This window comes from Maylandia zebra, linkage group LG23, assembly GCF_041146795.1.
Source record: "Maylandia zebra isolate NMK-2024a linkage group LG23, Mzebra_GT3a, whole genome shotgun sequence".
Taxonomy (NCBI): Eukaryota; Metazoa; Chordata; class Actinopteri; order Cichliformes; family Cichlidae; genus Maylandia; species Maylandia zebra.
In genome coordinates this window covers 6,631,202-6,654,938 of record NC_135188.1, presented here as the reverse complement: position 1 = coordinate 6,654,938, position 23,737 = coordinate 6,631,202, and the positions used below count along the sequence as shown (strand labels likewise).

General features: G+C 39.2%; 2 protein-coding genes across 6 annotated transcripts; both read right to left on the bottom strand.

Annotated features, from left to right (window-relative positions):
- Positions 1 to 129: 129 nt before the first annotated feature.
- On the bottom strand, positions 130 to 15,680 carry si:ch211-129c21.1 (semaphorin-4E). 2 transcript variants are annotated; one of them, XM_004554861.4, is made up of 14 exons: positions 15,545 to 15,680; positions 8,736 to 9,223; positions 8,279 to 8,421; positions 7,106 to 7,168; positions 6,608 to 6,706; positions 5,507 to 5,606; positions 5,150 to 5,260; positions 4,862 to 5,013; positions 4,581 to 4,753; positions 4,221 to 4,377; positions 3,892 to 4,114; positions 2,818 to 2,933; positions 2,382 to 2,598; positions 130 to 2,198 (listed from the first exon to the last, which is right to left on the bottom strand). In XM_004554861.4, the coding sequence occupies exons 2-14, from the start codon at positions 8,842 to 8,844 to the stop codon at positions 1,435 to 1,437; spliced, it is 2,427 nt and encodes an 808-aa protein (XP_004554918.3). In that variant the 5' UTR covers positions 8,845 to 9,223; positions 15,545 to 15,680; the 3' UTR covers positions 130 to 1,434. The 2 variants fall into 2 exon arrangements, with proteins under 2 accessions (XP_004554918.3, XP_012775610.3); XM_012920156.4 differs by having other exon boundaries at positions 8,736 to 9,220; positions 15,545 to 15,677.
- A 264-nt stretch (positions 15,681 to 15,944) lies between these two features.
- On the bottom strand, positions 15,945 to 21,218 carry LOC101478408 (uncharacterized). 4 transcript variants are annotated; one of them, XM_004554863.3, is made up of 5 exons: positions 20,951 to 21,218; positions 20,422 to 20,778; positions 19,971 to 20,018; positions 19,457 to 19,594; positions 15,945 to 16,513 (listed from the first exon to the last, which is right to left on the bottom strand). In XM_004554863.3, the coding sequence occupies exons 1-5, from the start codon at positions 20,991 to 20,993 to the stop codon at positions 16,353 to 16,355; spliced, it is 747 nt and encodes a 248-aa protein (XP_004554920.1). In that variant the 5' UTR covers positions 20,994 to 21,218; the 3' UTR covers positions 15,945 to 16,352. The 4 variants fall into 4 exon arrangements, with proteins under 4 accessions (XP_004554920.1, XP_004554921.1, XP_076736418.1 ...); XM_004554864.3 differs by having other exon boundaries at positions 19,457 to 19,573; XM_076880303.1 differs by lacking the exon at positions 19,971 to 20,018.
- Positions 21,219 to 23,737: the final 2,519 nt, after the last annotated feature.

Genomic DNA, 23,737 nt, shown 5'->3' with positions numbered 1-23,737 from the left:
TTGCCATAAGGATCACACAATAACTCAAAGCCAGATGTAAGAGAAGAAGCCTCATTTAAATGTTGGGAGGAAAATTGGGCCTGAGAGAGGTCAGCTAAAAGCCATTTCTGAATGATGTAAACAATTCCGTTTAAGTCTTGTAGCTTTATTGTTATAAAATGTATAACAGTAGTTGGCAGTGTTATAGCTGGGATGATTTTTTTAGTGCTTTTTTAAAAAAAAAACCACACACACACAAATTGTACCCTTTTTTAAAAATAAAAAAAATATTCAAATGCACAGGTAACGTTTGAATGATTACTTTGTACTACTGATATTGTACATCCATATACAATTCTGCTGTTTAATAATTCAGCAGAGACCCATTTCAACTCTCATACAGACAGTTGTACAGAACTTGATGAAACATAAAAGTCTCTGCGCAATGGCGCTAATGACCAAAACTGAAAACCACAGAGAAGATTCGGGGGGCTTCACTGCAATTGACTTTTTGTCCAAAACAAACTGTAATAATTACAAACTGAGCATGTGGTGTTAATGATGATGTTTTCCTCCCCTACAAACCATATGAAACCTTTGGAAACATTAATATTGGAAGCAGTGGCTTTGTGCGTTGCCTTCAAATACATTTCCTGACTGTGTGAGACATTACTGACTTACTGATTCATAAGTGCATGACAAGACTCTCAAAGTTCCTTTCATGAGCAAGGCAGCATGTTTCAAAGTTTGACACCGAAACTCTTGGATACGCTGCACCTCTGAGTTGTTTCACTGACAGAAATGTACACCCCCACCCTTGACATTACAATGACATTTTTGTCTGTTTCTTATTAAGTGTACAGTATGCTTGGAATCAGAAATGTAGCTACACACCCAAAAAAAGAAAAGAATTACCCCAGTTCACCCTAAATATAAAAATTCTTTTTTTTTTCTTATTGAAGACAGAGGTCCAACTGTTATATTAGTGGGGGTTATGCTTAAAAATAGAGGTATGTATGTAGAAGATGTTTTTTACGGCCACCAGGAAATAAAATAGTGATACAGACAACTGATCAATCATTAAAAATCATTGAAAATATGATCAAAATGCTACATGTCCAGTGTTTTTTATACTATATTTACAAATAAATAGTCCAAAAAGAAAAGGTGTTGGCTGTACACAATCTATTGCACAAAGCTTATTCACAATTTATCATTATACAAAAAAAAAAATACATATAAAAACATTAACCACCAGTTAAATATCTTTTTAGAGGACATGAGCTGCCTGGTAAGAATATGGAAATGATAGTCAGTGTAGGAAACAGGACACCAATCAAAAGAATTTATAATGCGAAAACCTTTATAGGAACCGAATCTTAGTGGGAGTACACCTATAAGAAGATAATTAGTGCACGAGTCCTGCCTCAGACTGAATTCTACACCTCAGCAGAGTCAAATCTCTGACTCATCATTTATGTATCCCAGACCGTCTAGACTTGAAATGTTGGCCATAGGTGGGAAGTGATGCTCCCCATTCCCTTTGAAGTCAACAGCAGGGTGATTATTATTGGCACTGCAAGGTCTCCCGGATTCAGGCCCCAGGAGCTTTACCTCTGAAGTTCTGTTCAGGATCTGCCTGTACTCGGTTGACTGCCTTCTCGTCTCGCTTTCACTGGGCCGCTGTACAAACTTTAAGCACTCCCAGTGCCCACGGCTCCAGATCATAAATATGACTCCCATCAGAGAGAGGCAAATCAGGGACAGCATGGCCACAGCCACCTGTAGATGAGTTATCCTGCCACTGTCGTTTTGACTCTCAGGAGACGACGGTTTGTCAATGTTATGGCTTGGCACTGGATCTGGTGTCAAATGTATTGTTTTGTGAATAGCTTCTGTGGTACTTGGCACCTCTGTGCCAAAGGTGGGGATGATCCCCGTTGTCGGGTCAGAGTAGAGCTGTAAATGATAAACCGCCACAGTCTGGTTGTATTTTTGTCCGTTTATCTCCTCTACTGAGTCGCAGATATACTGGCCAGCGTCTGTTTCAGAAGCACTCAGGATGAGGAGACCGCCACTGTAGATGTAGTATTTGTTGTTGGAGTGAAGTGTGTGGTTACCGAATCGCCAGTCGGCCACAGCCAAGTTAGAGTGAAGTTGGCACGACAGCTGGATATTGTTCTCTGGAATGAGGACTAATTTGACAGCTGTCACTGGATCTAAAAACACACAAACGCAAGGTTAATTCATGCTCATAAAACTGCTGCCATGTCAGCACACGCTTGATCAAAGGGTGTCAGTGGGTTTCTCTCTATAATATTGTTATTTCTACAATCGAACAACCCTTGTGCTTTCTTGGGTTCTGATTTAACACTAAATAAAAACAACTGAATTTAAAGTACCTAGTGGAGGACACTGTGACACATCTCCCTTCTTGAGACTCTGTATTGTATGTGGGGAGGGGGACAAAGTGTTGACGGAGGAGCACTGCTTGGTGGATAAATCCCATGCGCAGTACGGATCTCTTGCAAGGATGCAGTCCACACAAGTCTCATAGCGGCTGCAGTTACTGACCGGCATCTGGACTGCACCAGAAGTTGAACCAGCATACACTTGACCCTATAAGTGCACAACCATAAAGACTCATAAATATCAAAAGACTAAAAGTGTTTCACCTTTAGCACAACTGAAGCCTCTTTATTGCCTGTAAGTGCCAAATAGGTGATGACATATTCAAACTAAGATATTAAACAGTATCTCCCAACCAAAACCCCAGCAAACAACCGTAAACTGTGATGATGACAAAACATGTATAATGGACTTGTTATTATATATTACCTCAGTGGATGAGAGGCGCAAGATAGAGATGGGCTCATGGTTTTCATACAGCTGAACCTCCTCGATGATGAACATCTCTCCGTCATAGTTCACAGCCTTCTGAACATAACCGTTTCCTATTACAAAGACAAAAAGCAGAGCCCGTAACTTACACAAGTGTATTTACCCATATCATTTGATGACTCTGCTGCTTAGAACAAATCATAAAAAGCTAATGATTAACCAAGTTATATTTATTGCTTTAAAAGCCTTTACTTTGGTCTCTGCATTTGCAACAGTTTTAGATTTGCTTTGGGCATTTTTTTAGCCAAGATATTACAAAAAAATAGGGACTATAGAAAAGACACACAGGAAATGGTGTGAGGTGGACTCAAACTCAGGCACCTGCAGCCACCTTCAGCAAATGGGTCACCTGCCCAACCAGGTGTTGTGCAGGTGATGCCTTTATAAAGGGGAAAAACTGTGCCATCAGTTTTTTAATGGTAAGCTTATAATTAGAAAACACTTATATGACAAATGTCATATTGTTAAAATCTATTGCTAAATTAATGGAAACTAATATGTTCACCTCCTTTAGTTACATTATAACGACAATATAGTTGCGTTAAAGTTGCATAATTCAGTCTTTCTGATAAGTTCTGATCAGATTTAGTGAGAAACATAATCACTGAGGACATTTGTAATTCTGTGTCAGGGAGCCACTTGCAGTGCTCAAACTCTTTCCCAAGTACAATAAACGAATCTCTTTTTAATCAGCATAATTAGGAAAATTAAGTCCTCAAACAAAATTTATGTGGATCACTATGTTTTTTCAGCTGCTAAGCTTCACCCAGAAACAAAAGCCAGTTTCTAAATTTGCTGTTCTGATATCTGATTTTGTTACTTTTCTCCTTCTGTCAAGTTTTAAAGCCATTTAAAAGGTTATGAATTCATTTAAAACTGCAGTATTGAATATTAAACTTTAACTATTTTAAGAATTTTATGTGAGTGACTGTTTAACATTAAAAATAAAACTCAAGTAACACCGGCAGTACTCCAAAGGGGCCTTTCTGAAAAACACAGCTCTTTTTTTACCTGTGCCAATAAACATGACGTTATATTTCTCTCCGTCCAGGCCCTGCACGCTGTCCACTACAATCCGAGTCAGCAGAGCTCCCTTCGTGATCAGCAGCGGGCCTCCTGTCAGTGGCCGAATTGCTTCATCCATTAGAGGACGATCCCTGATGAACTGGAGCGTTTTGTCTGGAAGGTCCAGAGAGCGATTCATCCCCATTTTACGCACCATGTTATTGATGCACTGAAACACAAAAACTGCAATTTAGATTTTTTTTCTTCCACATCTATTTGCGTTTATCTGGTTTTTCAATTGAATTTCTGCATGCAACAAAAGTCTGTAAACGCACCGCTCCTGGTCTGGGGACCGGCACCTCACCGGTGTACATCACCCATTTAATATGAGACGTCTCCACAGCAACAGGGGTTTTAAATTTTCCCTCATTGAAAATATCTCTAATAGCAGATACGCTGTATGCACAAACAGCCGACTTCTGGGATAAGCTCCTGGAAACGCAAAATAACAAGTTTAGGTGAAACACACTGAGACAAGTTCTTATCAGCTGAGTCTCAACAAAATACTAGTTGCAACAGACTTGGTAGTTTTTTTTGTGTGTGTTAACTAAAAGCTCAGGATACTCCTAACATTCCTCAAAGCCAACACCCGCCATGAGCAATAAGAGCCACTGGATTTGTCAGCAAACACTTACGACTGTGGAGTGAAGACAGCATAGAAGACACTCTTCCTCCAGTCCTTGTGTCTGAGAAGGAAGACATCCTGGACAATGGAGGGCAGGCTGGGTTCAGACAGGGAACAATCCAGGCGAGCTTTCAGGAACGACGTCCATTTCCTCTGCAGTGTCCGCTGGCCGCCCATATCCCCCTTTAACACAGATATGGAGCACTCTGTGATGTGTGTGCGTATTGCCTTTAACAACAACCAGACCTGTGTCAGACAGGCCAAGGCTTTTGAACAGACTGTGTTCATTACCTTGCAGACACGGGCCACTCGTGACACTGAAACCTTTCTGTAGAAGTCGTACTCTATGGCATTTTCACTGAAGAACAAGTACACCTTGTCGTCGTCACCATCGGGACTATCAAAGCTCTCATCCACAAAATCCATGTAGACAAAGTTTGGCTCTGAAAACACAAATTGAATTGAATTGAACAAATTGAATTGAACACAGGCAAACGAAAATAGAAGTCAACAGCACCACAAATGCTAAAATGTTCATGGGGTGCTATAAAATTTTAAAAAGAAGGGAGAGGAAGTCACCATTGAGCCAGGAGCTTTTAAACTCGGTACGAAGAGCCAAGTTTGAGCTGCGCAGAACAACAGGCTCAGAGCCCAAGAAGTTGATGGATGTGGCAGAATACAAATCGTTTCCTGTGAGACAGGAAAAAGAGGTGAGTGAAAATTCCTGGAAATCCATTATTCACTTTAAATTGTAACAACATCACATTTATATACAGAAAAATTTGGCATTTCGACAAATCGTACAGAGAATGCTGAATGAGCAGGTAGCTCTAGCAAATATACTCCGAGCGGTATTTTTCTTATTTATTTAGTGTGTGAAGTGAAATCTGCACACAACTATCAAATCTTCATTCTGTGTCTGCCTCAGACACTCACCAACCATGAGGGAGGAGTATCTCTGAAAGGGATCGAAAGGACACTTGCCCTTCCCCTCCTCCGGCTTTCCCTGCAGCGTCAGCTGTCCTTTAGCAAACGTCTGTCAGAAACAAAGAAAGAGATCAAGCAAAGAGAGAGAAGTTGAGAAAGCTGTGTTTTATTGAGATTGAGGACTGGAACTGGAAGCTTACCGTTTGTTCACATGTTTAAGCAGTTAACTAAACTTGCATACATTTGCATAATAACTCGCTAAAGTGTCCAAACGAAACAAAGGGTTTTACATGGGTTTTCAAAACTCATATCCGGAATCACTTTAATTGTTTCTCTTAAAATCTTCTTCCAGAGTCTGGGGATACATAATGAGCATATTGTCTGCCTTTATTTATTTCGTTTGTTATTATCATAGTGCTGCAGGTTCACATAGCAACAGTTTAACACCCCATTGTGATGCAGCCAAGGCTGCTCAGTCCTCTGAAATTTCAGCATCTTGCCAAAATAAACAGTTTTCCAAGACACCAACAACAGGGGAAGGAAATTTAACTGACGATGACAGGAGAGAAATGTCTCAAAGCGTGCCCATTTACAACACTTCAGCATAAAGCTTAACAAAATTCAATCCCAGTTATTACTGCTTGAATTAAAGCAGACCCTGCACTGCCTTCTGCTCTGTTATGTCTAGAATCTTTCAGCGGTGGATGCAAGTTCAGCATATCTACAGGTAGGCTACTGGCTGCTCAACAACCCTACATTTCAAACAGTGAGAGCAGATTTTCTGAATATGGTCATCTAAGACACACCACCCTAGCTGTGTACCATATACCAGCTGTTCACATTGTTTGTTTGTGAGGGGCAGCCAATGAAATAAAAGCTGGTTAAAGGGAGAGGAGCTTGTTTAAGAGTGTAAGATAAGGTCATCCAGAGCTGCACTAGTACAGGCCAAGAATAAAATATGAAGTTGGAAATGAGTATTACAGGTTCCCTTTAAAGTAAGACGAGTGATATCATTTTCATTGCAAACAAATCAACATGGGAAAGGATAAAAACAAAACTGTGCATCCAAACACACGTACATTAAACACGTACTCTTAAAGCCACACTTACCAGATAATCACAGGTCGGGCTAAACGCATTTGTACCACACACATAAATTGTAGAGTCATTCACTCTGTGCAGGGTTCGAATGTAGTTGCGGCATTCCACCTGCAACAAGATCCAGCAGAGAGAATGCCAAGGTCAGAGCTTTGTTAGTTCAGCCGCAAAAACACAAACATACCGCATACATATAGTGACTGCACATGCTGTCCGCAGCTCGCGGTGACCAAAAGGTCAGGGCTGTGCACATGCGTTTTCTTCCTGTGCCTTTATTTGGACTCTCAGCACAAAGATATGAACCAAGTACTTCAAAGAGAATTCCATGTAAAGACATGAAAAGGGGAAAAAAATCATTCTCATATAAATGATTTACACATGTGCTAAGATAAAATGTGAGGGGGGAGTAAACAACTTTCAATCAGTGGTCATCTTTTACAGCTGCAGCAATGCCCCCGAAGTAAAAGTTGTCTAGTGCAAAGCTTTTGTTTTGAACGACTTTACACAAACCTCTGCATTTTTTCCCTTGTACGTGCAGTCCCTCTGCTTATCCTCAGTCACCCGCCAATACACCTGCACCAACAAAACGAAAGAGTCTTGTCAAAGCATTCAGGAATGGTGTTGCAACCACACAGTAGTAGTCCAGTTACAGCTTTCACAATTTATTGTTTTTCGAGACCTGTCAGCGTGCTCTAAAAGCATGAACCGGTTAGCTGGCAAAGCACTCCTCGCCTCTGACTGTTAGACATGTATCTACAACTATGAACAAACAACAGAGTCCAACAGAACCATTATTATTGAAATATCTCATGCAAATGTGCAGTGGTCATGTAGAATGAAATGATGTGTGAGAAAACACTGTACGTAATGTGACCTAACATTTGCCCATAATTCACAGCATCTGAAAGATGTGCAAATATGAAATGTTTCTTCTCTTTATACGACAAACCTGACACAGTGGATTTTAGGGAAGATATTTAATATGCTGTGAATGATATTTGAGACTTTCAGAAAAAAAAATAGAGCAGCCCATCTGACACCAACAACCGTGCCACCTTCCAAGTCACTTAAATCTCCTTTCTTCCCCATTCTGATGCTCGGTTTGAACTTGTCTACATGCCTGAATGCACTGAACTGCTGCCATGTGATTGGCTGATCAGATATTGCCGTTGCACTTAAACAGATACACCTAACAGAACTGCCAGTAAGTGCATGCAATAAATCAGTACTGTATACCAGCCTAGCTGTTGATTAACTATTGATTAACAACCTCTATTATTAGCTATTATCAGCTATTGCTATACTGCAAACCAGCGAGAAACAAAATGCTGTTTACTTTTTTTTTTTTCTTTGTAAAGTACTGAAATATTTCACTGTGTTAAGCCAGTGCTATCACAGCATAACCTAAAAGAAAGTTAAGAACCATGAATACAAATCACATCTAAGCATGATAAGTCCATCTTTGGCAGGGCTACTGATTATTTGAGGAAATGGCTTCAGTGCTGTGGTAAAACATCATAAATGTTTAATGAATCTTCCATTTTTAATCCACAGTGATAAAAAAGTTAACTAATTACTATTTCATCAAACAAAATAAGCAACATGGCAGCTCCAGCGTGTGTATTTTATATGTACATTATCTGACAGCTCTGTTCAGAGTGTACAGACTCCTCATGTTCTTACCGTAGCATTTTTAACTGAGATGTCGCTCATATTCAAAGCATAGATGGCCTCTCTTGCCCCCAGCAGCATCACACCCAGGTCTTCTCTCATCAGCATCGTGGAGTAATTGTAGATCCCCTCTTCCCTGAACAACTTCAGTTCATCTGCACGGAGAAATCTGCATCATACACTGTTTTTTGCTTTATTTACCTCCCACATGTTAGCTACTGTGACTCCATGCAGTAGGAAAAATGCCCCCACAGCAAAAAGCAAAATGCTAATTTACTGAAAACTAATAAACTTGTCCCAGCCAGCAAAAAAAGAGATGTTAAAGTTGCACTACTGGGTCATAAATCACAGTAAAAATATTCAAAACTGCTCTAGCTTCTACTTCTGATTCAGCCCACAAGAAGAAAGAATATGCTAAGAATAATTCTACAACATATTACTGGAGAAGGTGAGAGAATCTCTGACTCACTCTGGTAGGGCACGGTCTTTCGTGGCACACAATAGTCAGTATTGACGGCACTAAAACAAACATGGAGCATCAATCCACAGATGATGCTCAGAGCTAAAAGAAGAGACATGGCTCAGAGTCCGGGTTTGTCTAAGTGTGGAAGAGCTGCAAGATCCAGCTCCGCCACCAAAGCACGAAATCAGAGAAAGATCATGGTCCACAGTGTCAGTCCAGATGTTGTTAAACTGTGGTGATGTCACGGTCCTGGACATGTGCCACTCTGGCATAAGTCATCATATTTGCTTACAGAGACCCTCTAAAGGTGAATCGTTCAGATGTTTAACCGGGAACGTCAAGCGCAGCTACTTGCTGGAAATCTATGTCGGTGTTAGCCTCCAGCGCAGTGCTAACGAGCTGCTGGTGTCCTCTCTGGAAGGAGGAGCAGAAGCCATACTGCTCAGCTAGTGGTGAGGGATGCTGGAGGAGATCATTTTCACGGCAGCCCACTTCTGGAAGAGATATGAAAACATCTATGAAATAATCAAAGAGACCCATGAAATAGAAAACCTGACTTTAATACCAAACCGGGAAATATTACATACATTAAAAGATGGCTACATTCCCTTGAAAATTTTCAATGCAAGCTGGTTTTCCTCCAACACTTTATTTCTTTTCATTTTATCTCTGTTATGCTTGATGATTTTTATGCAGGGCAATATAAATTTAAAATACCCCTACTATTATGCCCTTGCTACCTATTCTTCTCATTTATATGGACTTATGGCCTCTACAAGAGTCACTCTGCATGGCTCACAATTCAAAATAATCCTTTTTATTTTACATTATACTGGGTCCTCATGTAGCCCCCCAGTTCATCTACTGCCTGAAACAAGCACTTTAGCTCCCTTTGTATATCTAAGTTTATCTAAGTGACAGCAAGCAAGACTGGGAAAAAGAGGACCACTTAAGATGAACACTTTGTTCGTTTCCTGGAGAACTTCCGTCTTTCTTTCCTTCTTTTTTTTTTATTAATTTGGGTTGCTCAAAAGAGCCAGATTAAAAATAAGCAACACCTTTCAAGTTAAAGATAGTAGTGAAAATACTAAGGTGGGGAAAAGTGTCATAAATGAACATGTTCTGTTTGCTGACCGTTAAATCCTGAAGACCCAGACAGTATGCTAAACAGAGACAAATATAACCATGTTTTTCTACCAGAGATGTCTGGCACCACTTACAGCTAAAGCTATGACAACTCATAACAGTAAACTTCACAAAGGAAGCTGATGTTAAGTGAAATTCTGCAGAGTGCCATATACTGCCCACCCACCCCCACTCTCTCTCTTCCTCCTGCACTCTCTGTATCTTCCTGTCCTCCTCCCTGATAAGAACCTGCTTCCTCTGGACTCAGCAGGGTTCAAGCAGCAGCAGGGATCAGTTCAGGTTTGGGCATGCATGCAGATCACGGTAATTCACAGCTCACGAACTCCATCCCTACCCTGGGATTCATGTGGAATCGAGACTTACCACTTCTTTGGCGAGATTCACTCTCTGTGTTTTGACAAACTGAGCGATGCAGCCTCATTCAAAATTCATCAAGGCACTTTAACTCAGAATAACACAGAGAGCATATTCAAGACCAGATTCGCAAGGTAAAAAAAAGAAGAAGAAATAAATAAAATGGGCTGTGCAGTACACAGCTGCTTTGCATGTGCTATTCAGATTTAAGTAAAAGTAAAAAGTAAAGATGCATCTTTTGAAACACCGTACAGTCCTCGCCTGTTGACAGAAATGAAAAAATGACAGTATCTATATTTCCTTGAGAGACAGCTAAGCGTTAACTCCCCTGGGTCTTTGAGCAGTCTGGGTTGTGCATTTTGCAGCTAACCTGCTGTGCTCCCACCCTGTTGTTAGTTGACACAGTGGGACGAGCTGCTGCATGTACAGGACTGCCCCTGTGTTGTCAAAGAGGTGACATGTTGCATGCTTTTTACCACAGCCTGTTGGGGGCTGAGGGTACTGTGGGTTAAGCGCCACAGCTGAACGGAATAACTGAAGGTTGTTTTTCAGAGGTTTTGGCAGATAGGTCACGATGGCGCAGACAGGTAGGCATGGCCACAATAACAATACAACACGCAACAGTCGTCCTTTCCTCTGGCTCTCCCACACTTAACATAGCGTAAGGGGTGACAGTGCACTGCTGAGGGATTTACAACACATATGATGCAGATTTCCATTCGCAATGGGGCCCTTAGGTTATGTTTAGTCTGGAAGTCGCTTAATGAATTGACAAAAAATTATATAAATCCTAAAAGTCTGAGAATTTGAAAGTAAAAAGGCCCCACTGCTTTATCAGTGGATTGTACGTTATTAATCTAAACGCATTAATTAGTTATTTATCGCATTAATTTGCCTCCTAAGGCAGGAGAACAAGCTGAAATTGCATCTTCATTAGCTAGTCACTAAGATAATGTTGTCTGTATCCATTTAGTGATCCCCGAGAAGCACACGCAGTTTATTTATTAAACGTGTACCTCCACAAAAAAACAAAAAAGCCCTATACCTTGCTACAGATAAAATCAGTGTTTGACTGCAGGCTAACAAAACAAAGAGTGTAGAAAAATGAAAATTTGTTGTCATTCTTTGTTTATTTATAACTAGAAACAACACCTCTTACATTAGAGGTAGATAGCCCGTTAGAAGTGCAGCTTTTAATATTTTGATATAAAAATGTGTTTTGTTCATGTCTTTGGTCATTGCTTCTCTTGCATGTGAGCGCACGCTGATGCATGTTCAGACTTTGACATTAGTAAATGTGCTGAAAGCTTCTCTGATCTTACCAAAAAGAAAAATCAGATTTTGTTCACTGCGTACGAGCAGGGTTTGTGACACCGCGAGTAGCTTGGAAAAAACAATCGCAGTCAAACGGGAGATACGAGTTGTATTGAAATCAAAAAAATAAGGGAAGAAGGAAGTAAAGATTTCATTTATTTTAAGAGGTGCCGCACCTTTCAGGATTTATTTTTCCTTGGAAACGAACATTAATTTTACATTTCAGATTCATGTCAAGGATTTCTTTAGAATGCTTTTTTATTTTTAATCAGGAAAGACACACCAATGGACTGTTTGACCTTTTTTGTCATGCACATGGTTGCATAACACCTCTGCTCTACATAATGGCTTACTAGCAATACAGCCCCTAAGACTTTATGGCTTATTACACAGTGGCCTTTTATCAGTAGCACACCTTTATTAGTTCTGGTAAGTAAAACTGGACCTAAGATGTTTTAACACTACATTTTAAATGGTGTGCCATTTATTAACATTAAAGGATTTGACCTTTTGTACAGTGAACCCCAGCTTTTTTGATTTCCTCTTGTTTATTTGACACCTTAGTGACAAAAACAAAATTAAACCGCCATCAGCGTGGGTGTGCTCTTCACTGAGGCAAAAGCTATGTCATGGCAGACTAGTGTACTATTATTTTTCATAAGGGCACAATGAAAATTCCAGTACGGCCAGCAAAACCTGCTCACGGACCCGTCACTGAGCACGCAACTTCATTATGCAGCTCTGAAAAACTTGATATTCCCTTTGTGTCAGACTATAGAGCAAATCTATAGTATTCACTCACTGACTAATACTGCTCACACAGACAGTATACAGAACCTGCATGCAATGAACAACACTTTCTAATCTCTATACTTCTTTTGCTTCTGTTTAAAATCACTGACATTTAAAGTCTGATCTGAGGTCAAACAGTACTCACAGAATTAACAAGATTGTGACTAAAACTGTTCCCTTGCATCTCCATACATCTAGATGTAAATGTCAGCATGTACCTTCCTACCAAGCAACATTCTAAAAGGGTTAGCACAGGGACTCCAAGTGGGTTTTTACTCATCAATCGGTACAACACGAACAACTGTGGGTTCAAAAGCTGCACATGAACGAGTTCAATGCGCCGAAGAAGCCTGGCAGCAGTATCTCAAGACACTGGAACCACTTGAAGCATGGGGATATTTATAGCCTCTTTAGGAGCCTCCACGCCATCTCCAAAAACCTCTACAATGGATTCTCAACACAACTGCGTGCTGATAACAAAGTAAAAACCTCATGCAGCAGCAGCGTCTGAGACGTGCTCAGACTTGCATGCTGTTGTCATCCCTGTGAGTCATAATACATCCAAAAAGCAGTCAGTCAAACAGCTGGAGTGAGCCATGACTGCTTTGGTGTACGCTTTAAATGACGGCACTACGCTGAGCTCTATGGGTGAGGTCCCCTTCGGCAGTAACTGATTTACCTCTGGCCTGACAAACTGTTATTCAGGTTTGATTCTGTTTGAGTCACTGGCCGACTGGTTGGTCGTCTACTGCCTCTTTCTACGTCTTGTTGCCATTTGGGCGTAAGCTGAGCTGTCCACTGGCAGGCCAGCTGGTGAGCTGGCTGTGATACAGTATTTCAACAGCACACCGGCCTAAACAGGAAAGTGCCAGTGGGAGGGTTTTCACCCCTGACACCCTGTGTGTCACAGACTGTTGTTATTCACTGGAAAACACACCCCAGTTCAGCACCGGGTTATATTTTTGCAAGCTCACATTTGCTTAAAAAAGAAAAAGCCCCCCTTCTTTTATCACAATGACAGTAGCTTCCCACCTTTTGTTTTGATATGCAGGAGGATTGTAATTAGCTGAGAGCAATACTTCAAAAACATGCAGCGTGTACAGTTTTTAAGCTACGGCCCAAATCAGTGGAACTGCTCCAGAGCACAACTGACAATATCATTAACTGGAATGAAAGTGACAACTGAGCAACACAATAACAAAAGCAAAAGCCTGTTTAATAAGATACTGACTTTTGTTTTGACATATCAATTGTTATTGAGTCAAAATGCACGCATGAACGCATGCACGCACGGAGAAAAACACACACACACCCAGGCAAGTCTGTGCAGGTCGTAAAGTGTGGGGCGCTCCTCTCTTTAGATTTAAAAATCAACACCAAGAATTTACTTCACAACTCTTACATTGTTTTTTAGAAAAAGGGTGTGTGTTTTTTTAAACCAGTGCTATCAGCTCAGTGTTTTCACTTTGGCCAAACAGCCACCAAAAACCAGAAGATAATTTAGATTATAATACCATAAAACATTACAGAGGACAAAAAGGAGCAAAATACAAAGAATTCATGTCTCACTTTATTTTAATTATCACTGAATTAGTTCTTTCAGCTTTCTTAGAAACACTAAGGTGTATTCTTACTGGGATGGCAAGAGAATCTTGATGTTTTTGTAAACCTTCACTTACTGCCATTACGATGTTATTATTCATTTCATTTTAAATCCAAGAACTGTCGTGTTGATAAACTGCTATGTGCAATATGCCTTCTGCTTTCTGAGCTTAGACCTTAAAAACCTGGTGCCAGCCAGTTACGATGTGACAACCATAAAGATGTTTTTCCTGTTGTGGTTTCCAAGACTTATCTAATCTCTGAAAGCCACTTTGCTGACTGTCTGAGTCGAAAGCAGTGGTTTTCAAACTGGGGGCACAGACTTAAAAGAAGACGGGTGGGGGTAATCTGATGATCAATATGCAAAGAAAGAGCATGTTGGGAAAACAAGGGTTTGCTGACGCTGTCCTGCTGACCTTCACTAAAAAATTAACTAGCTTTCTTTTTTGTCCTTGTTATTGTTAATGATTGATAACAAATCTGAGTCACCTACTGATTGGGGGTGGGGTGGGGGTGGGGGGGGGGGGGGGGTCATGCTTGGATAGGCTTGAGAACCGCAGTTTATGAGAATCTGATTGCGAACTATAAGAAGTTATCTGTCAAATAAACTCCAAAGTTCTTTTGGAGATGAATCATATACATGCAATCACAGTGAAACAGACACAATCTGCATCATCTCCAGCTTAGAGCAATGTAAGTGCTATTATCAGCCATGAACCCACTTAATGTAGCTGCAGTATGACAGCCACAATCGGGCAATCCCCAGAGCAAGTGAACTGAAAGCCTTTCACTTCGTCTATCGTCTGCTCACTGAGCCACACACACTCACACTGGTACAATTCTCACCATCACTAAACCTCCACCACAAATGCCCTCGAATATCCGCTTCACCCCCATTTAACATCAAGTTCGGTTCAGTGATAATGTGCATACAATGAAAATTTGCTGCTTTTTAATAAATTATTTGAGAATGTGTGAATTATTGATGCAGCAGTATTGATTTTTCTTTTTTTTGTAGCTGTGTGTGCGCAGAGAAACGTTTCCAAAAGATTAAACATGCTGATGCTTCCTTCTGCGCACTATATTTAAGAACTGATTCATGTCTCTGAAGTCTGTGAATTATATGCTTGGTTTCCAGCGGAGGAAAAAATAAATAAAAATCTGTGTGCTTAAGCTTTATAAAACAGCTTGGCTCGCGATTCAAAGCGTTTTCTCCTCCGGATCCAACCACACACTCGCTCCCGTAGCGCTGCTATATCTAATCCTAAGGGCTGCAGGGAACGCGCGACCCCTCCAAGTTTGATGAGCGCGTCTCTCTCAGTGTAACACTATCCGTGCATCTACTGGTGCAAGAGTTTGTAAGTATATCCTACTACTGCTTACTCTAACGCCCCGCTGCTATTATTAGATTAGGATATCCTATAATCTTAAGGTAAGTCAGAGAATTTGCAGTGCGCTGTCTCTGCAACCTCTCCACCTAGGTTGGCAATCCAATTCCCACAACAAGCCCGAGCGCAGTGGAAAAATAACACGCCCAATGGGAAAAACCTGCACCAATAACAAAAAAGGAAAGAAAAAAACGAGTCAGCGGGCTAACTCGCACTTACCAGTAGTTAGTTTTAATATTAAACCGCTCAGAGTGCCGATGTCTTTCCCGTCTTGAATCCAGCTCCGCTCTTTCTTTCCCTGCTCCACCTGTAACGTTCACTCCACGTCTAATTCCTGCAGGGAGTGATTATCCGACAGGCAGCTCTCAGCGGTAGGCAGCGCCTGATCACGTCACGTGTTTGATCGCACCTTTACTTATATAGGAGCCGCTGGGCTTCGCGACCGAGCAGATAGCAACGACATAGTCCTGTTAATGTTCCCAAGTTCGGACTTTTGGTTTGTTTGGAAATGTTAAGTCGACTTAATAAGTATTTTATCAGAGGACGTATTAAAGTGTTAGCCTAAGCACGACAGAAAGCCACGTTTATTTTGAAAATAAAAAGAAGGACACAGTCCATATATAAGAAATTAACGTTTTAGTCTCCTTTAAAAAAATAATACAAAAATATACATATGTGTGTATAAATCTTCTCCATACTCCATTCAAAAGCTATTGGAAACATTTCCAAATATTCAGTATTCATCATATTCAATATTAAGTAATACAATACAAAAATTAAGGGAACAAAACCATGAATTTACACATTCAAACCGCATTCATCATCTGCCATCTAGTGGCTCATAAAAGCTACTTCACCTGCGCATTTTAAAAAACGTACAGTTTGAATGAAAAAACCCTAAACCAGTAATCCAGATGAACAAAATGTAGATCCGACAATAATGAAAGGGGAAAGTTTCTTTCAGTGTCCCGGTGAAATTAGCTGTGAGGACCTTTGCTGGCATTAGTTTGTGAGATCCGTGACTTGTTCAGTGTCTATATCTCCGTTTGCCTTCGTCGTATCTGCTGGCAGGACTCGGGGTCCGCGGGTCTTGAAAGGAAGAAGCTGCCTTCAGGCTGACCGCCGCTGCGCTCATGGACGGCCGAGGTGAAGGCTGTTTGTTGGGGGTGTTTGCATAGATGGGCTCTTCTGGTGGACGAAAGGCAAATACAGAATCAATGGCATATCATTTAATTAATGTATATCTGCATTTGAGCTGTAGGACAATCTGTAGAACAAAAGCTCAGAGGGATTTTTTTTTTTTTTTGCTTATCATTTGGCTGATTAGACTTTAACGTAGTAATCAAACATCACTGAGACCAAAATGCAGGAAAAAAAAATACAGTTTTACCCTAAAAATGTCCTTATTTAGTTTTATTAGTTGAATTAGCTAATTTTGATTATTGTGCAGTTGACTAATTGTTACACACTGCAAAAGAAGCTATTTAGATCCCCAACCACAATGAAAACAGTGATGAAATACAGTGTAAACACATAACACTATTTATTTACGTCTTTATTTCCTTTTTTCCAGATTTGTATATTTGTAGATTTATATATATATATATATATATATCTTTTTTTTCTAAATACTTTTCATATGTATGCAGTGCTGCAGAAACTGTGCACCCCACCCCTCCTTTCTTCTCAAATATGTTTGCACTGAGTAGGAGATGCTCTGTATGTCATTGTACATCTGTATAGTGACAATAAAGGAATTCTGTTCTAGTCTATTCAGTGATGAAATACAGTGATCTACAATAAAGACTGATTTCTGTGCAAGTAACTAAATAACATGACCTTATTTTTCATATGTAGTATGTCAGCATCAATTATCTGATCATTTGATTTTTAGAGAAAGACTGCAAGTCACGTCAGATGTTGTCCGTCCAAATATTTATATATTTGAATATACATAGTATTAAGAGTCAATATACATCTTGTTACTACAAATGCTTTACATATTTTATTATCAACTTAATACTAAAGTGGTTTTGCAATTTAAAAATTGATCAGGAGATGTAAACTTGAAAGTTTCCTAACAAAAGAAAAAAAATAGTTTAAGATGGGAATTATTCAAATGTCAAATATTTATTTTTAATTGTAATTCATTTCTATTTTAACAGAATATCCTTTCTGCCCCGAAAACTGTACATTTGGAACCACGTGTAAGTTTTTCTCACGCTTTTCAAAAAAAAAAAATGCTGTCACTGTAAATTTAATCTTGACATTTTTTACTGAAAGGCAAAACATTTTGCAGTGCAAACATTCATTTGTACTGCAAAAACACAAGTGTTGACTCAGTGAAATCACTTGACTATGATTCAAAAGTAAAAAGATTCATCAAATTAATACATCAAAGCCTTTCAAGTTAAAGTTCACTTACAGTCAAGATAGTTAAATGTCAAAGAAACAGAGTCAGTACCAAAGTCCCCTGGAATTTCTGTATTTAATTTCTCACTGCGACACAGATGTGCTAGTCATAACTATAAAATAACTAAGATTATACATTTTTAGGTTTTGTTTTATTTATTTTTATATTTATTTTTACTTTTGTGTTTTCAGTTCAGTTTAGTTTCAAAAGTCAGTTTGGTTGTTAGTTTTTGTTGTTTTAAAATTTCAACTTTCATCTCATTTTTATTCATTTCAACATTAATATTAGCTCTTATTGTTATGTTGCAGGTGCTGTTTGACATATTAAAAGATTGAAGTTCAGAATGGTACAGCGATACCCGAGGGGTGCCCGAGTCTCAATAGGCATAAGCACTCGCGTCCCCTTGTGCTGGTTATATTGACAAATGTGGCCAAACTTACAAAATACTTAACTAAAATTAATTTCCTTTATATTTTTTATTGTATATGATATCGTTTCAATACCTTTTTCTAAACCAGAGGTTTGCTTTTTATTGCCGGTAACTCTCTTTTTTCCCTCATTCTCCTCAGTAGTATACTTTAATACATTTTCTCAGTAACACAATACTCCAAACAACAATTTGTGTCAATCAGAAACCACCTTGCCTGGGTCATACGTGTGATTTTACAGCTGTTTGGCAGTACTTTCAAAGCTTCACTCTACATCTGTTTTTTCTCCTTCCTCTGTGGCCATCAATGGTGGCCAAACAACCACATGTACTTGCACAAGCTGCTGGTTGCCTACATAAAGAACTGCTTTGTCCTCTGTGGTTTAAAGTTAGTTTAAAAAATGTGTCAATGACTTAAATCTGTGAGCTAAATACAATCTTATGATGACGAGTGGGACTGAAGTCAGAAGTTTTAAACTTAATTTTTTGTCAGTTAATGGACAGAAAAAATGAGTTTTGGAAAAAACATAGTTTTCCAATCATAATAATACCAGTTTTATAGTCAAACCACTTGTAAGGGCTTCAATAATCATGAAACAGCTCAGTTTATTTTGCCTGTCAAATATGGACACTACAGAAATCTATCTGTAAGTAGTAAAAGTGCTGGTTGATGCAGATGTGGATGGGCTTTTTCAGCTTTGCCTGTGTTTTATTTCTGCAGATATCTGATATTAATAACAGTGCTGATCACTTGTCTACAACCAGATCTCAAAGTGTTTACCTCGAGCTCTGCTTCACAAAATAAACTGCGGTCCTTGTCTCTGATGTCTGCTAGAAATTAAAATCTTTTTCTTAAGTGAAACCGCACAGGAGGAGAAGACATCTATTAGTGACAGCAGAGTTTGTCTCACGGTGTGCTGTCAAACCACACTAACCACTTTCTTGCTTAGTTTGTGTCCATCAGCCACTACTTGGGAAGGTTTCTGCAATCATAAAAACGTCTTCTCTCATATAAAAAAATGAGAGGTTTTCTTCTTTTAAATGCAAATATTTGCAACGAAATGAATCAGCCTGTACTGTATGCAGTGTAGATTTGAAGTGACTGTAGATCTTGTGAAGTTATCTTGTGTGATAATTTGCTTTTTTGTTGCTTGACCTCTTTTTCTTATAGAGCAACTTTTATCTCAGGCTAGCAGCTTCTGTTGCATACAGCTGAAGCACAGCTTATCTGCAATCTGTATAGACTGTCGATGATTATCTAAACCTTCACAATGAAAAGAAATAGCACTACCTCTATTCTCTTGTCTTCTTGAGAGTAGGACACATGTGACCGTCAGGATGAACAGGATGAAAGAGGATGCTCCCAACACCACCCATATCCACCAGTTGTCACTCAGGGCAGGAGGGTCTGCGGGAGGAAAAGTTTGCCCTGAAATGTGAACGCATTTAACTTACAAGTAACTCTCAAGTTACACCATGGATACAATAAAATGAATTGCTGCGTTATGTGATCACTTTAAAAGATATGTAGTCGTTAAGTCAGCCCTTTTTATGTAAAGGTCCACGCACTTCCTGTGAGCAGTACGCATCTGACAGGACGAATGTGAGCACTTTGAAACAGTTTTGACCCATCAGCTAGAGCTTTTATCCCCTGTGTAAGTGGACAAATGACACCCACGCAGAGCGACACTGAATGGAAAATCTACGCAGCTCAGTATCTCCTGGGTCCTGAAAATGTCCTATGCCTTTTGAGAACTGCATACACGCGCTCTCTCTCACATGCACACGCACATACATGCACACACCTTTAATATTCGTCACATTTGACGGGTACGTTGTAACTTCACTGTCCGCTGTCGTGGAGGAAACAAAATTATATGAGAAACATTCATTGCAAGCCAGGACATTTAAATTAGTTATGCATTCATTCACGACAAAAAAGCAGGTGTTAAGGTGTTTGTAAGCGGCATATAAACATGTAATGGTTTATAACACATTAATGTTAAAGGTGAGTTGAAGTGGATGCTGTTGTATTTATTAACATAAAAATGATGTATCCATACTAACAGAGGAAGTTGTTGACAAATATAGATTACCTGATAAAAAGTAAAGTGCTTTTTATCTGTGTACTACTGTACTGCTACATTTTAGTGTATTATACAGCATTTATTAAATGTTTGTATACTGCTCAAAAAAGTTATGCAAGAGACTTAAAGTAAAAAATTAACAGTTTTAAAAGCTAGAAGTGATACTTACAAACATTTACTTCTGTTCCACTGCTGCGGATTTCTGTTAAACTGGGAATCTCTGTTGTGACTTTGCAAAAGTACCATCCACTGTGGTTTGTATTAACATTTGACAAAATGCATTTTGAATCTTCATTTTCAGTCTTGTTTGCAGGTTTGTTAATGATTTTGTGACATATTGACTCGTTGGAAGAAGATTCAGATTTCTCAGATTTGTTGGAATACCAGAAGATTCGATATCGCTCATATTTCTCAGTGTCCAAAAAGCAGTACAAAGCCAGGTCTGATCCAGATGGAACTCTCACTGTTCTTGTTTCATTCAGAAATACAGCAGTTTGACCTGATATCACCATGGCTGTTGCTGCCACTGTAAATAGAAAAAAGAAGATATTTTACTTTTTGAATTACAAAATAGTTCATGTAGACAAAAACTACAGACAGGAAGACGAGTTTCATTCTTCAGGAAATGTGCACATGTTGCATTTAGCATGACACTGTGTCTTTTTTTAATCTGTTAAATATAAAATTGGGAGTCTTACCTGTAAGTAGCATCAGAATCAACTGCTTCAGCGACATTTCCATCTTATCGTGTGAGCAGTGGTCTTCTAATCGTCAGTGTCATCCTGTCTTAGCAGCCTGCCTTTCTGCACATCTGACAAAGCCAGACGTAGAACTGGTGTGTGGGCGGTTGGGTTGGTGGGAGGGAGGAGTAGGGTTTTTTTTCTTTTTTTCTAATACTGCTCAGTGTCAGTCAGTTACTTTTACTATTGGAGATTTAGGCAGACACGGCAAATGAAGATGGAAACTGATGTAGGCTTTCTAAAGAAAGACAGAATTATTGACCAGACACACCAACTCATTTTTTATACCTAACAGTTTTAGTCACATAAAGCAAACCTGACTACTACTCTTAGGCCTTTCTATAAATATATATATATATATATATATATACCCTGCATTGCTCTGCACCTTGTGAATTCCTCAGTGATATAAATGTACATTTGCTGACTTTCTTGCTGTCACCAAATATAAAAAACATGAGGATGATGTGAAGGGGTTGTGAAACCCCTGTGGGTTTTAAGTGCAAGGGTGCTAAAACTCTACTCGCCTCGTCTCCACACCGTCTTACTAGAAAAGTAACATCTGGCTTCCTGTGACAAGACACAACTAAGCAAAATGGCTTGATGAACTTTCTGATCCAGTCTACAACCACAATCTTGACAAAAAGAAAGAGATTCAACTCATATATATTACATATATAAATTTTCTTGCATTGTTGTTTTATAAAGTGAACACAACAAAAGGCTTAAAGAACACAACAGTGTGGGTGGCATTTTGCATTCAGGTGTTTAAAGTGTAAAGCCGTGCTGCATTGATTTGCTCTGAAAACTAATCTTTAATTCACTAACATTATAGCAGGTGTCAGTGTATTATTTGTTCCTGACAGTGAAAGAAAGAAAAAAGGCCACAAGACGAGACATCTGAAGGTTGCAGGGGGTGTATAGCTTCTGAAACCTCAACCCTATGATCTTTTTTTTGTCTCTGAAAGTAGGTCCTGTTTGTAATGCAAGAAAAGAAAGAATCTTAAAATCATTTATTTAGTAGGACTCTGTGAACACAATACACTTCATCTTTTATGCTGTTATATATGAAATGATAATAAAATTCGGACCATTTTCTAATTACTGGTGTGGTTTTTCATAAGAAACGCATGTCGATGCATAAAAGCAAAAGAAAAAGACAAAAATTACTGTAAAAAATGTTGCGCTTTGAAACAGCTGCGGGGTTGTTGTTTTTTTAATCAAACATAATGCAAAATTTACTTAGTATACTGATCAGAATCAAGAAATGTTACCAACATTTAGGTTTTAGGGGAGCGATACTTAAAAGGGTTTTTTTTTCTTTCTATTCAGAGAACCAGTGCAGCTAAGTCAGAGTGGGTCTTTTGTTTGCTGCTGAGCAGACAGGAAGCTGCATCTCTTAAGTTAGGAGTCTCTGTTGGTTATTTTAATTCCTTTGTTTTGAGTTACACTTATTGGCCAATGGTCGTTTCATTGTTGTTTTCCTTCATCAAAAGTATGCAAGTTTGCGGTCACTGTGATGTGACCCATTCTGAGGACATAGAAATAGAAAAGAAAGTTGTCCAAACGTGTCCAAACTAAAATTGTGAGTACAAAGGTCACGTATGCTTTTATACTTTGTTTAAAAATCACGTTGTCATCACTTTTAACAGTTTTAAAGGTTATGAATGGTCTCCGTGACACAATACACATGCACAACACATAGTTATTTTCTTTATTTTTCTCATAAGGCAAGAGGCCAAGAGAGAGGAAGAGTTGTGGTAGGCCCTGGTCAAATAGACATACTCAAATACGTGCTCACATTTACACTTCTGGGCAATTTATAATCACTAGCTGACCTAACATGCATGTGTTTGAGAGGACGGTGGGGGAGCGAGAAAGTCAAAGCACCTGTAAGAACAAATGCAGACACAAAGAGAAAATGCAAACTTACATGAGCCGACAGTTAAATTCAAAGTCGGTGCTTTCTTACTGTGAGCTGATAGTGTTATCCACACAGCACTTTTAACAGAGAGGAGCCCAGTGGTGTGGAGGGTGGCATCTTGCATCTCTCATATCAAATTTTCAGTCTGAATTTAAATGAATAGAAAAAAGGCCAACATCAAGCTCTGATATGAAGTAGTGACATATATGATACAGTTACATCAAAACAAGCACAATACTTGAGTAAAAGTTTTATTTATTTCCATATTTCTAACCACACCTTAATGGGCAGATTATTCATTCATTTAATCTTTATTTCAGTTGCAAAACACCATCCAACAAAGAGAGGATACCAGTGTCTCTAGAATTAATACTGGTAATGTCTAGTGTTAAACATCATTTGCATTTAGCCCGTAGTGATTTCATATTAAGCCTGCAAATATACTTACACCCAGTAGTTTTAAATATGCTGGCTCCAGTAGTTACAAACATCTTACATGCACTGAGCCATCGTCACCCTCATGACGTCATTGAAAGCTACATTTAGTTTCGGTAAACTCATTTTCCTGTGCACATATATGCTAGAGCTGTACAATATGCACAAACTAAAGGAAAGAAAAGCACCTTGCTCTACATAATGATCTAAATGAAGACCCTCCCTCCGTCTGTGCATGCATTAAATATGCTGGTATATACATTATCGCACGTTGCCTACAAATATCATCATCACGTGTTTTTGTTGTTGTTTTTATTTTTTGCTCTGTCCAAGACATCTGACCCTATTACATACACAGTAACGTTATTGTATGACAATATGAAGTC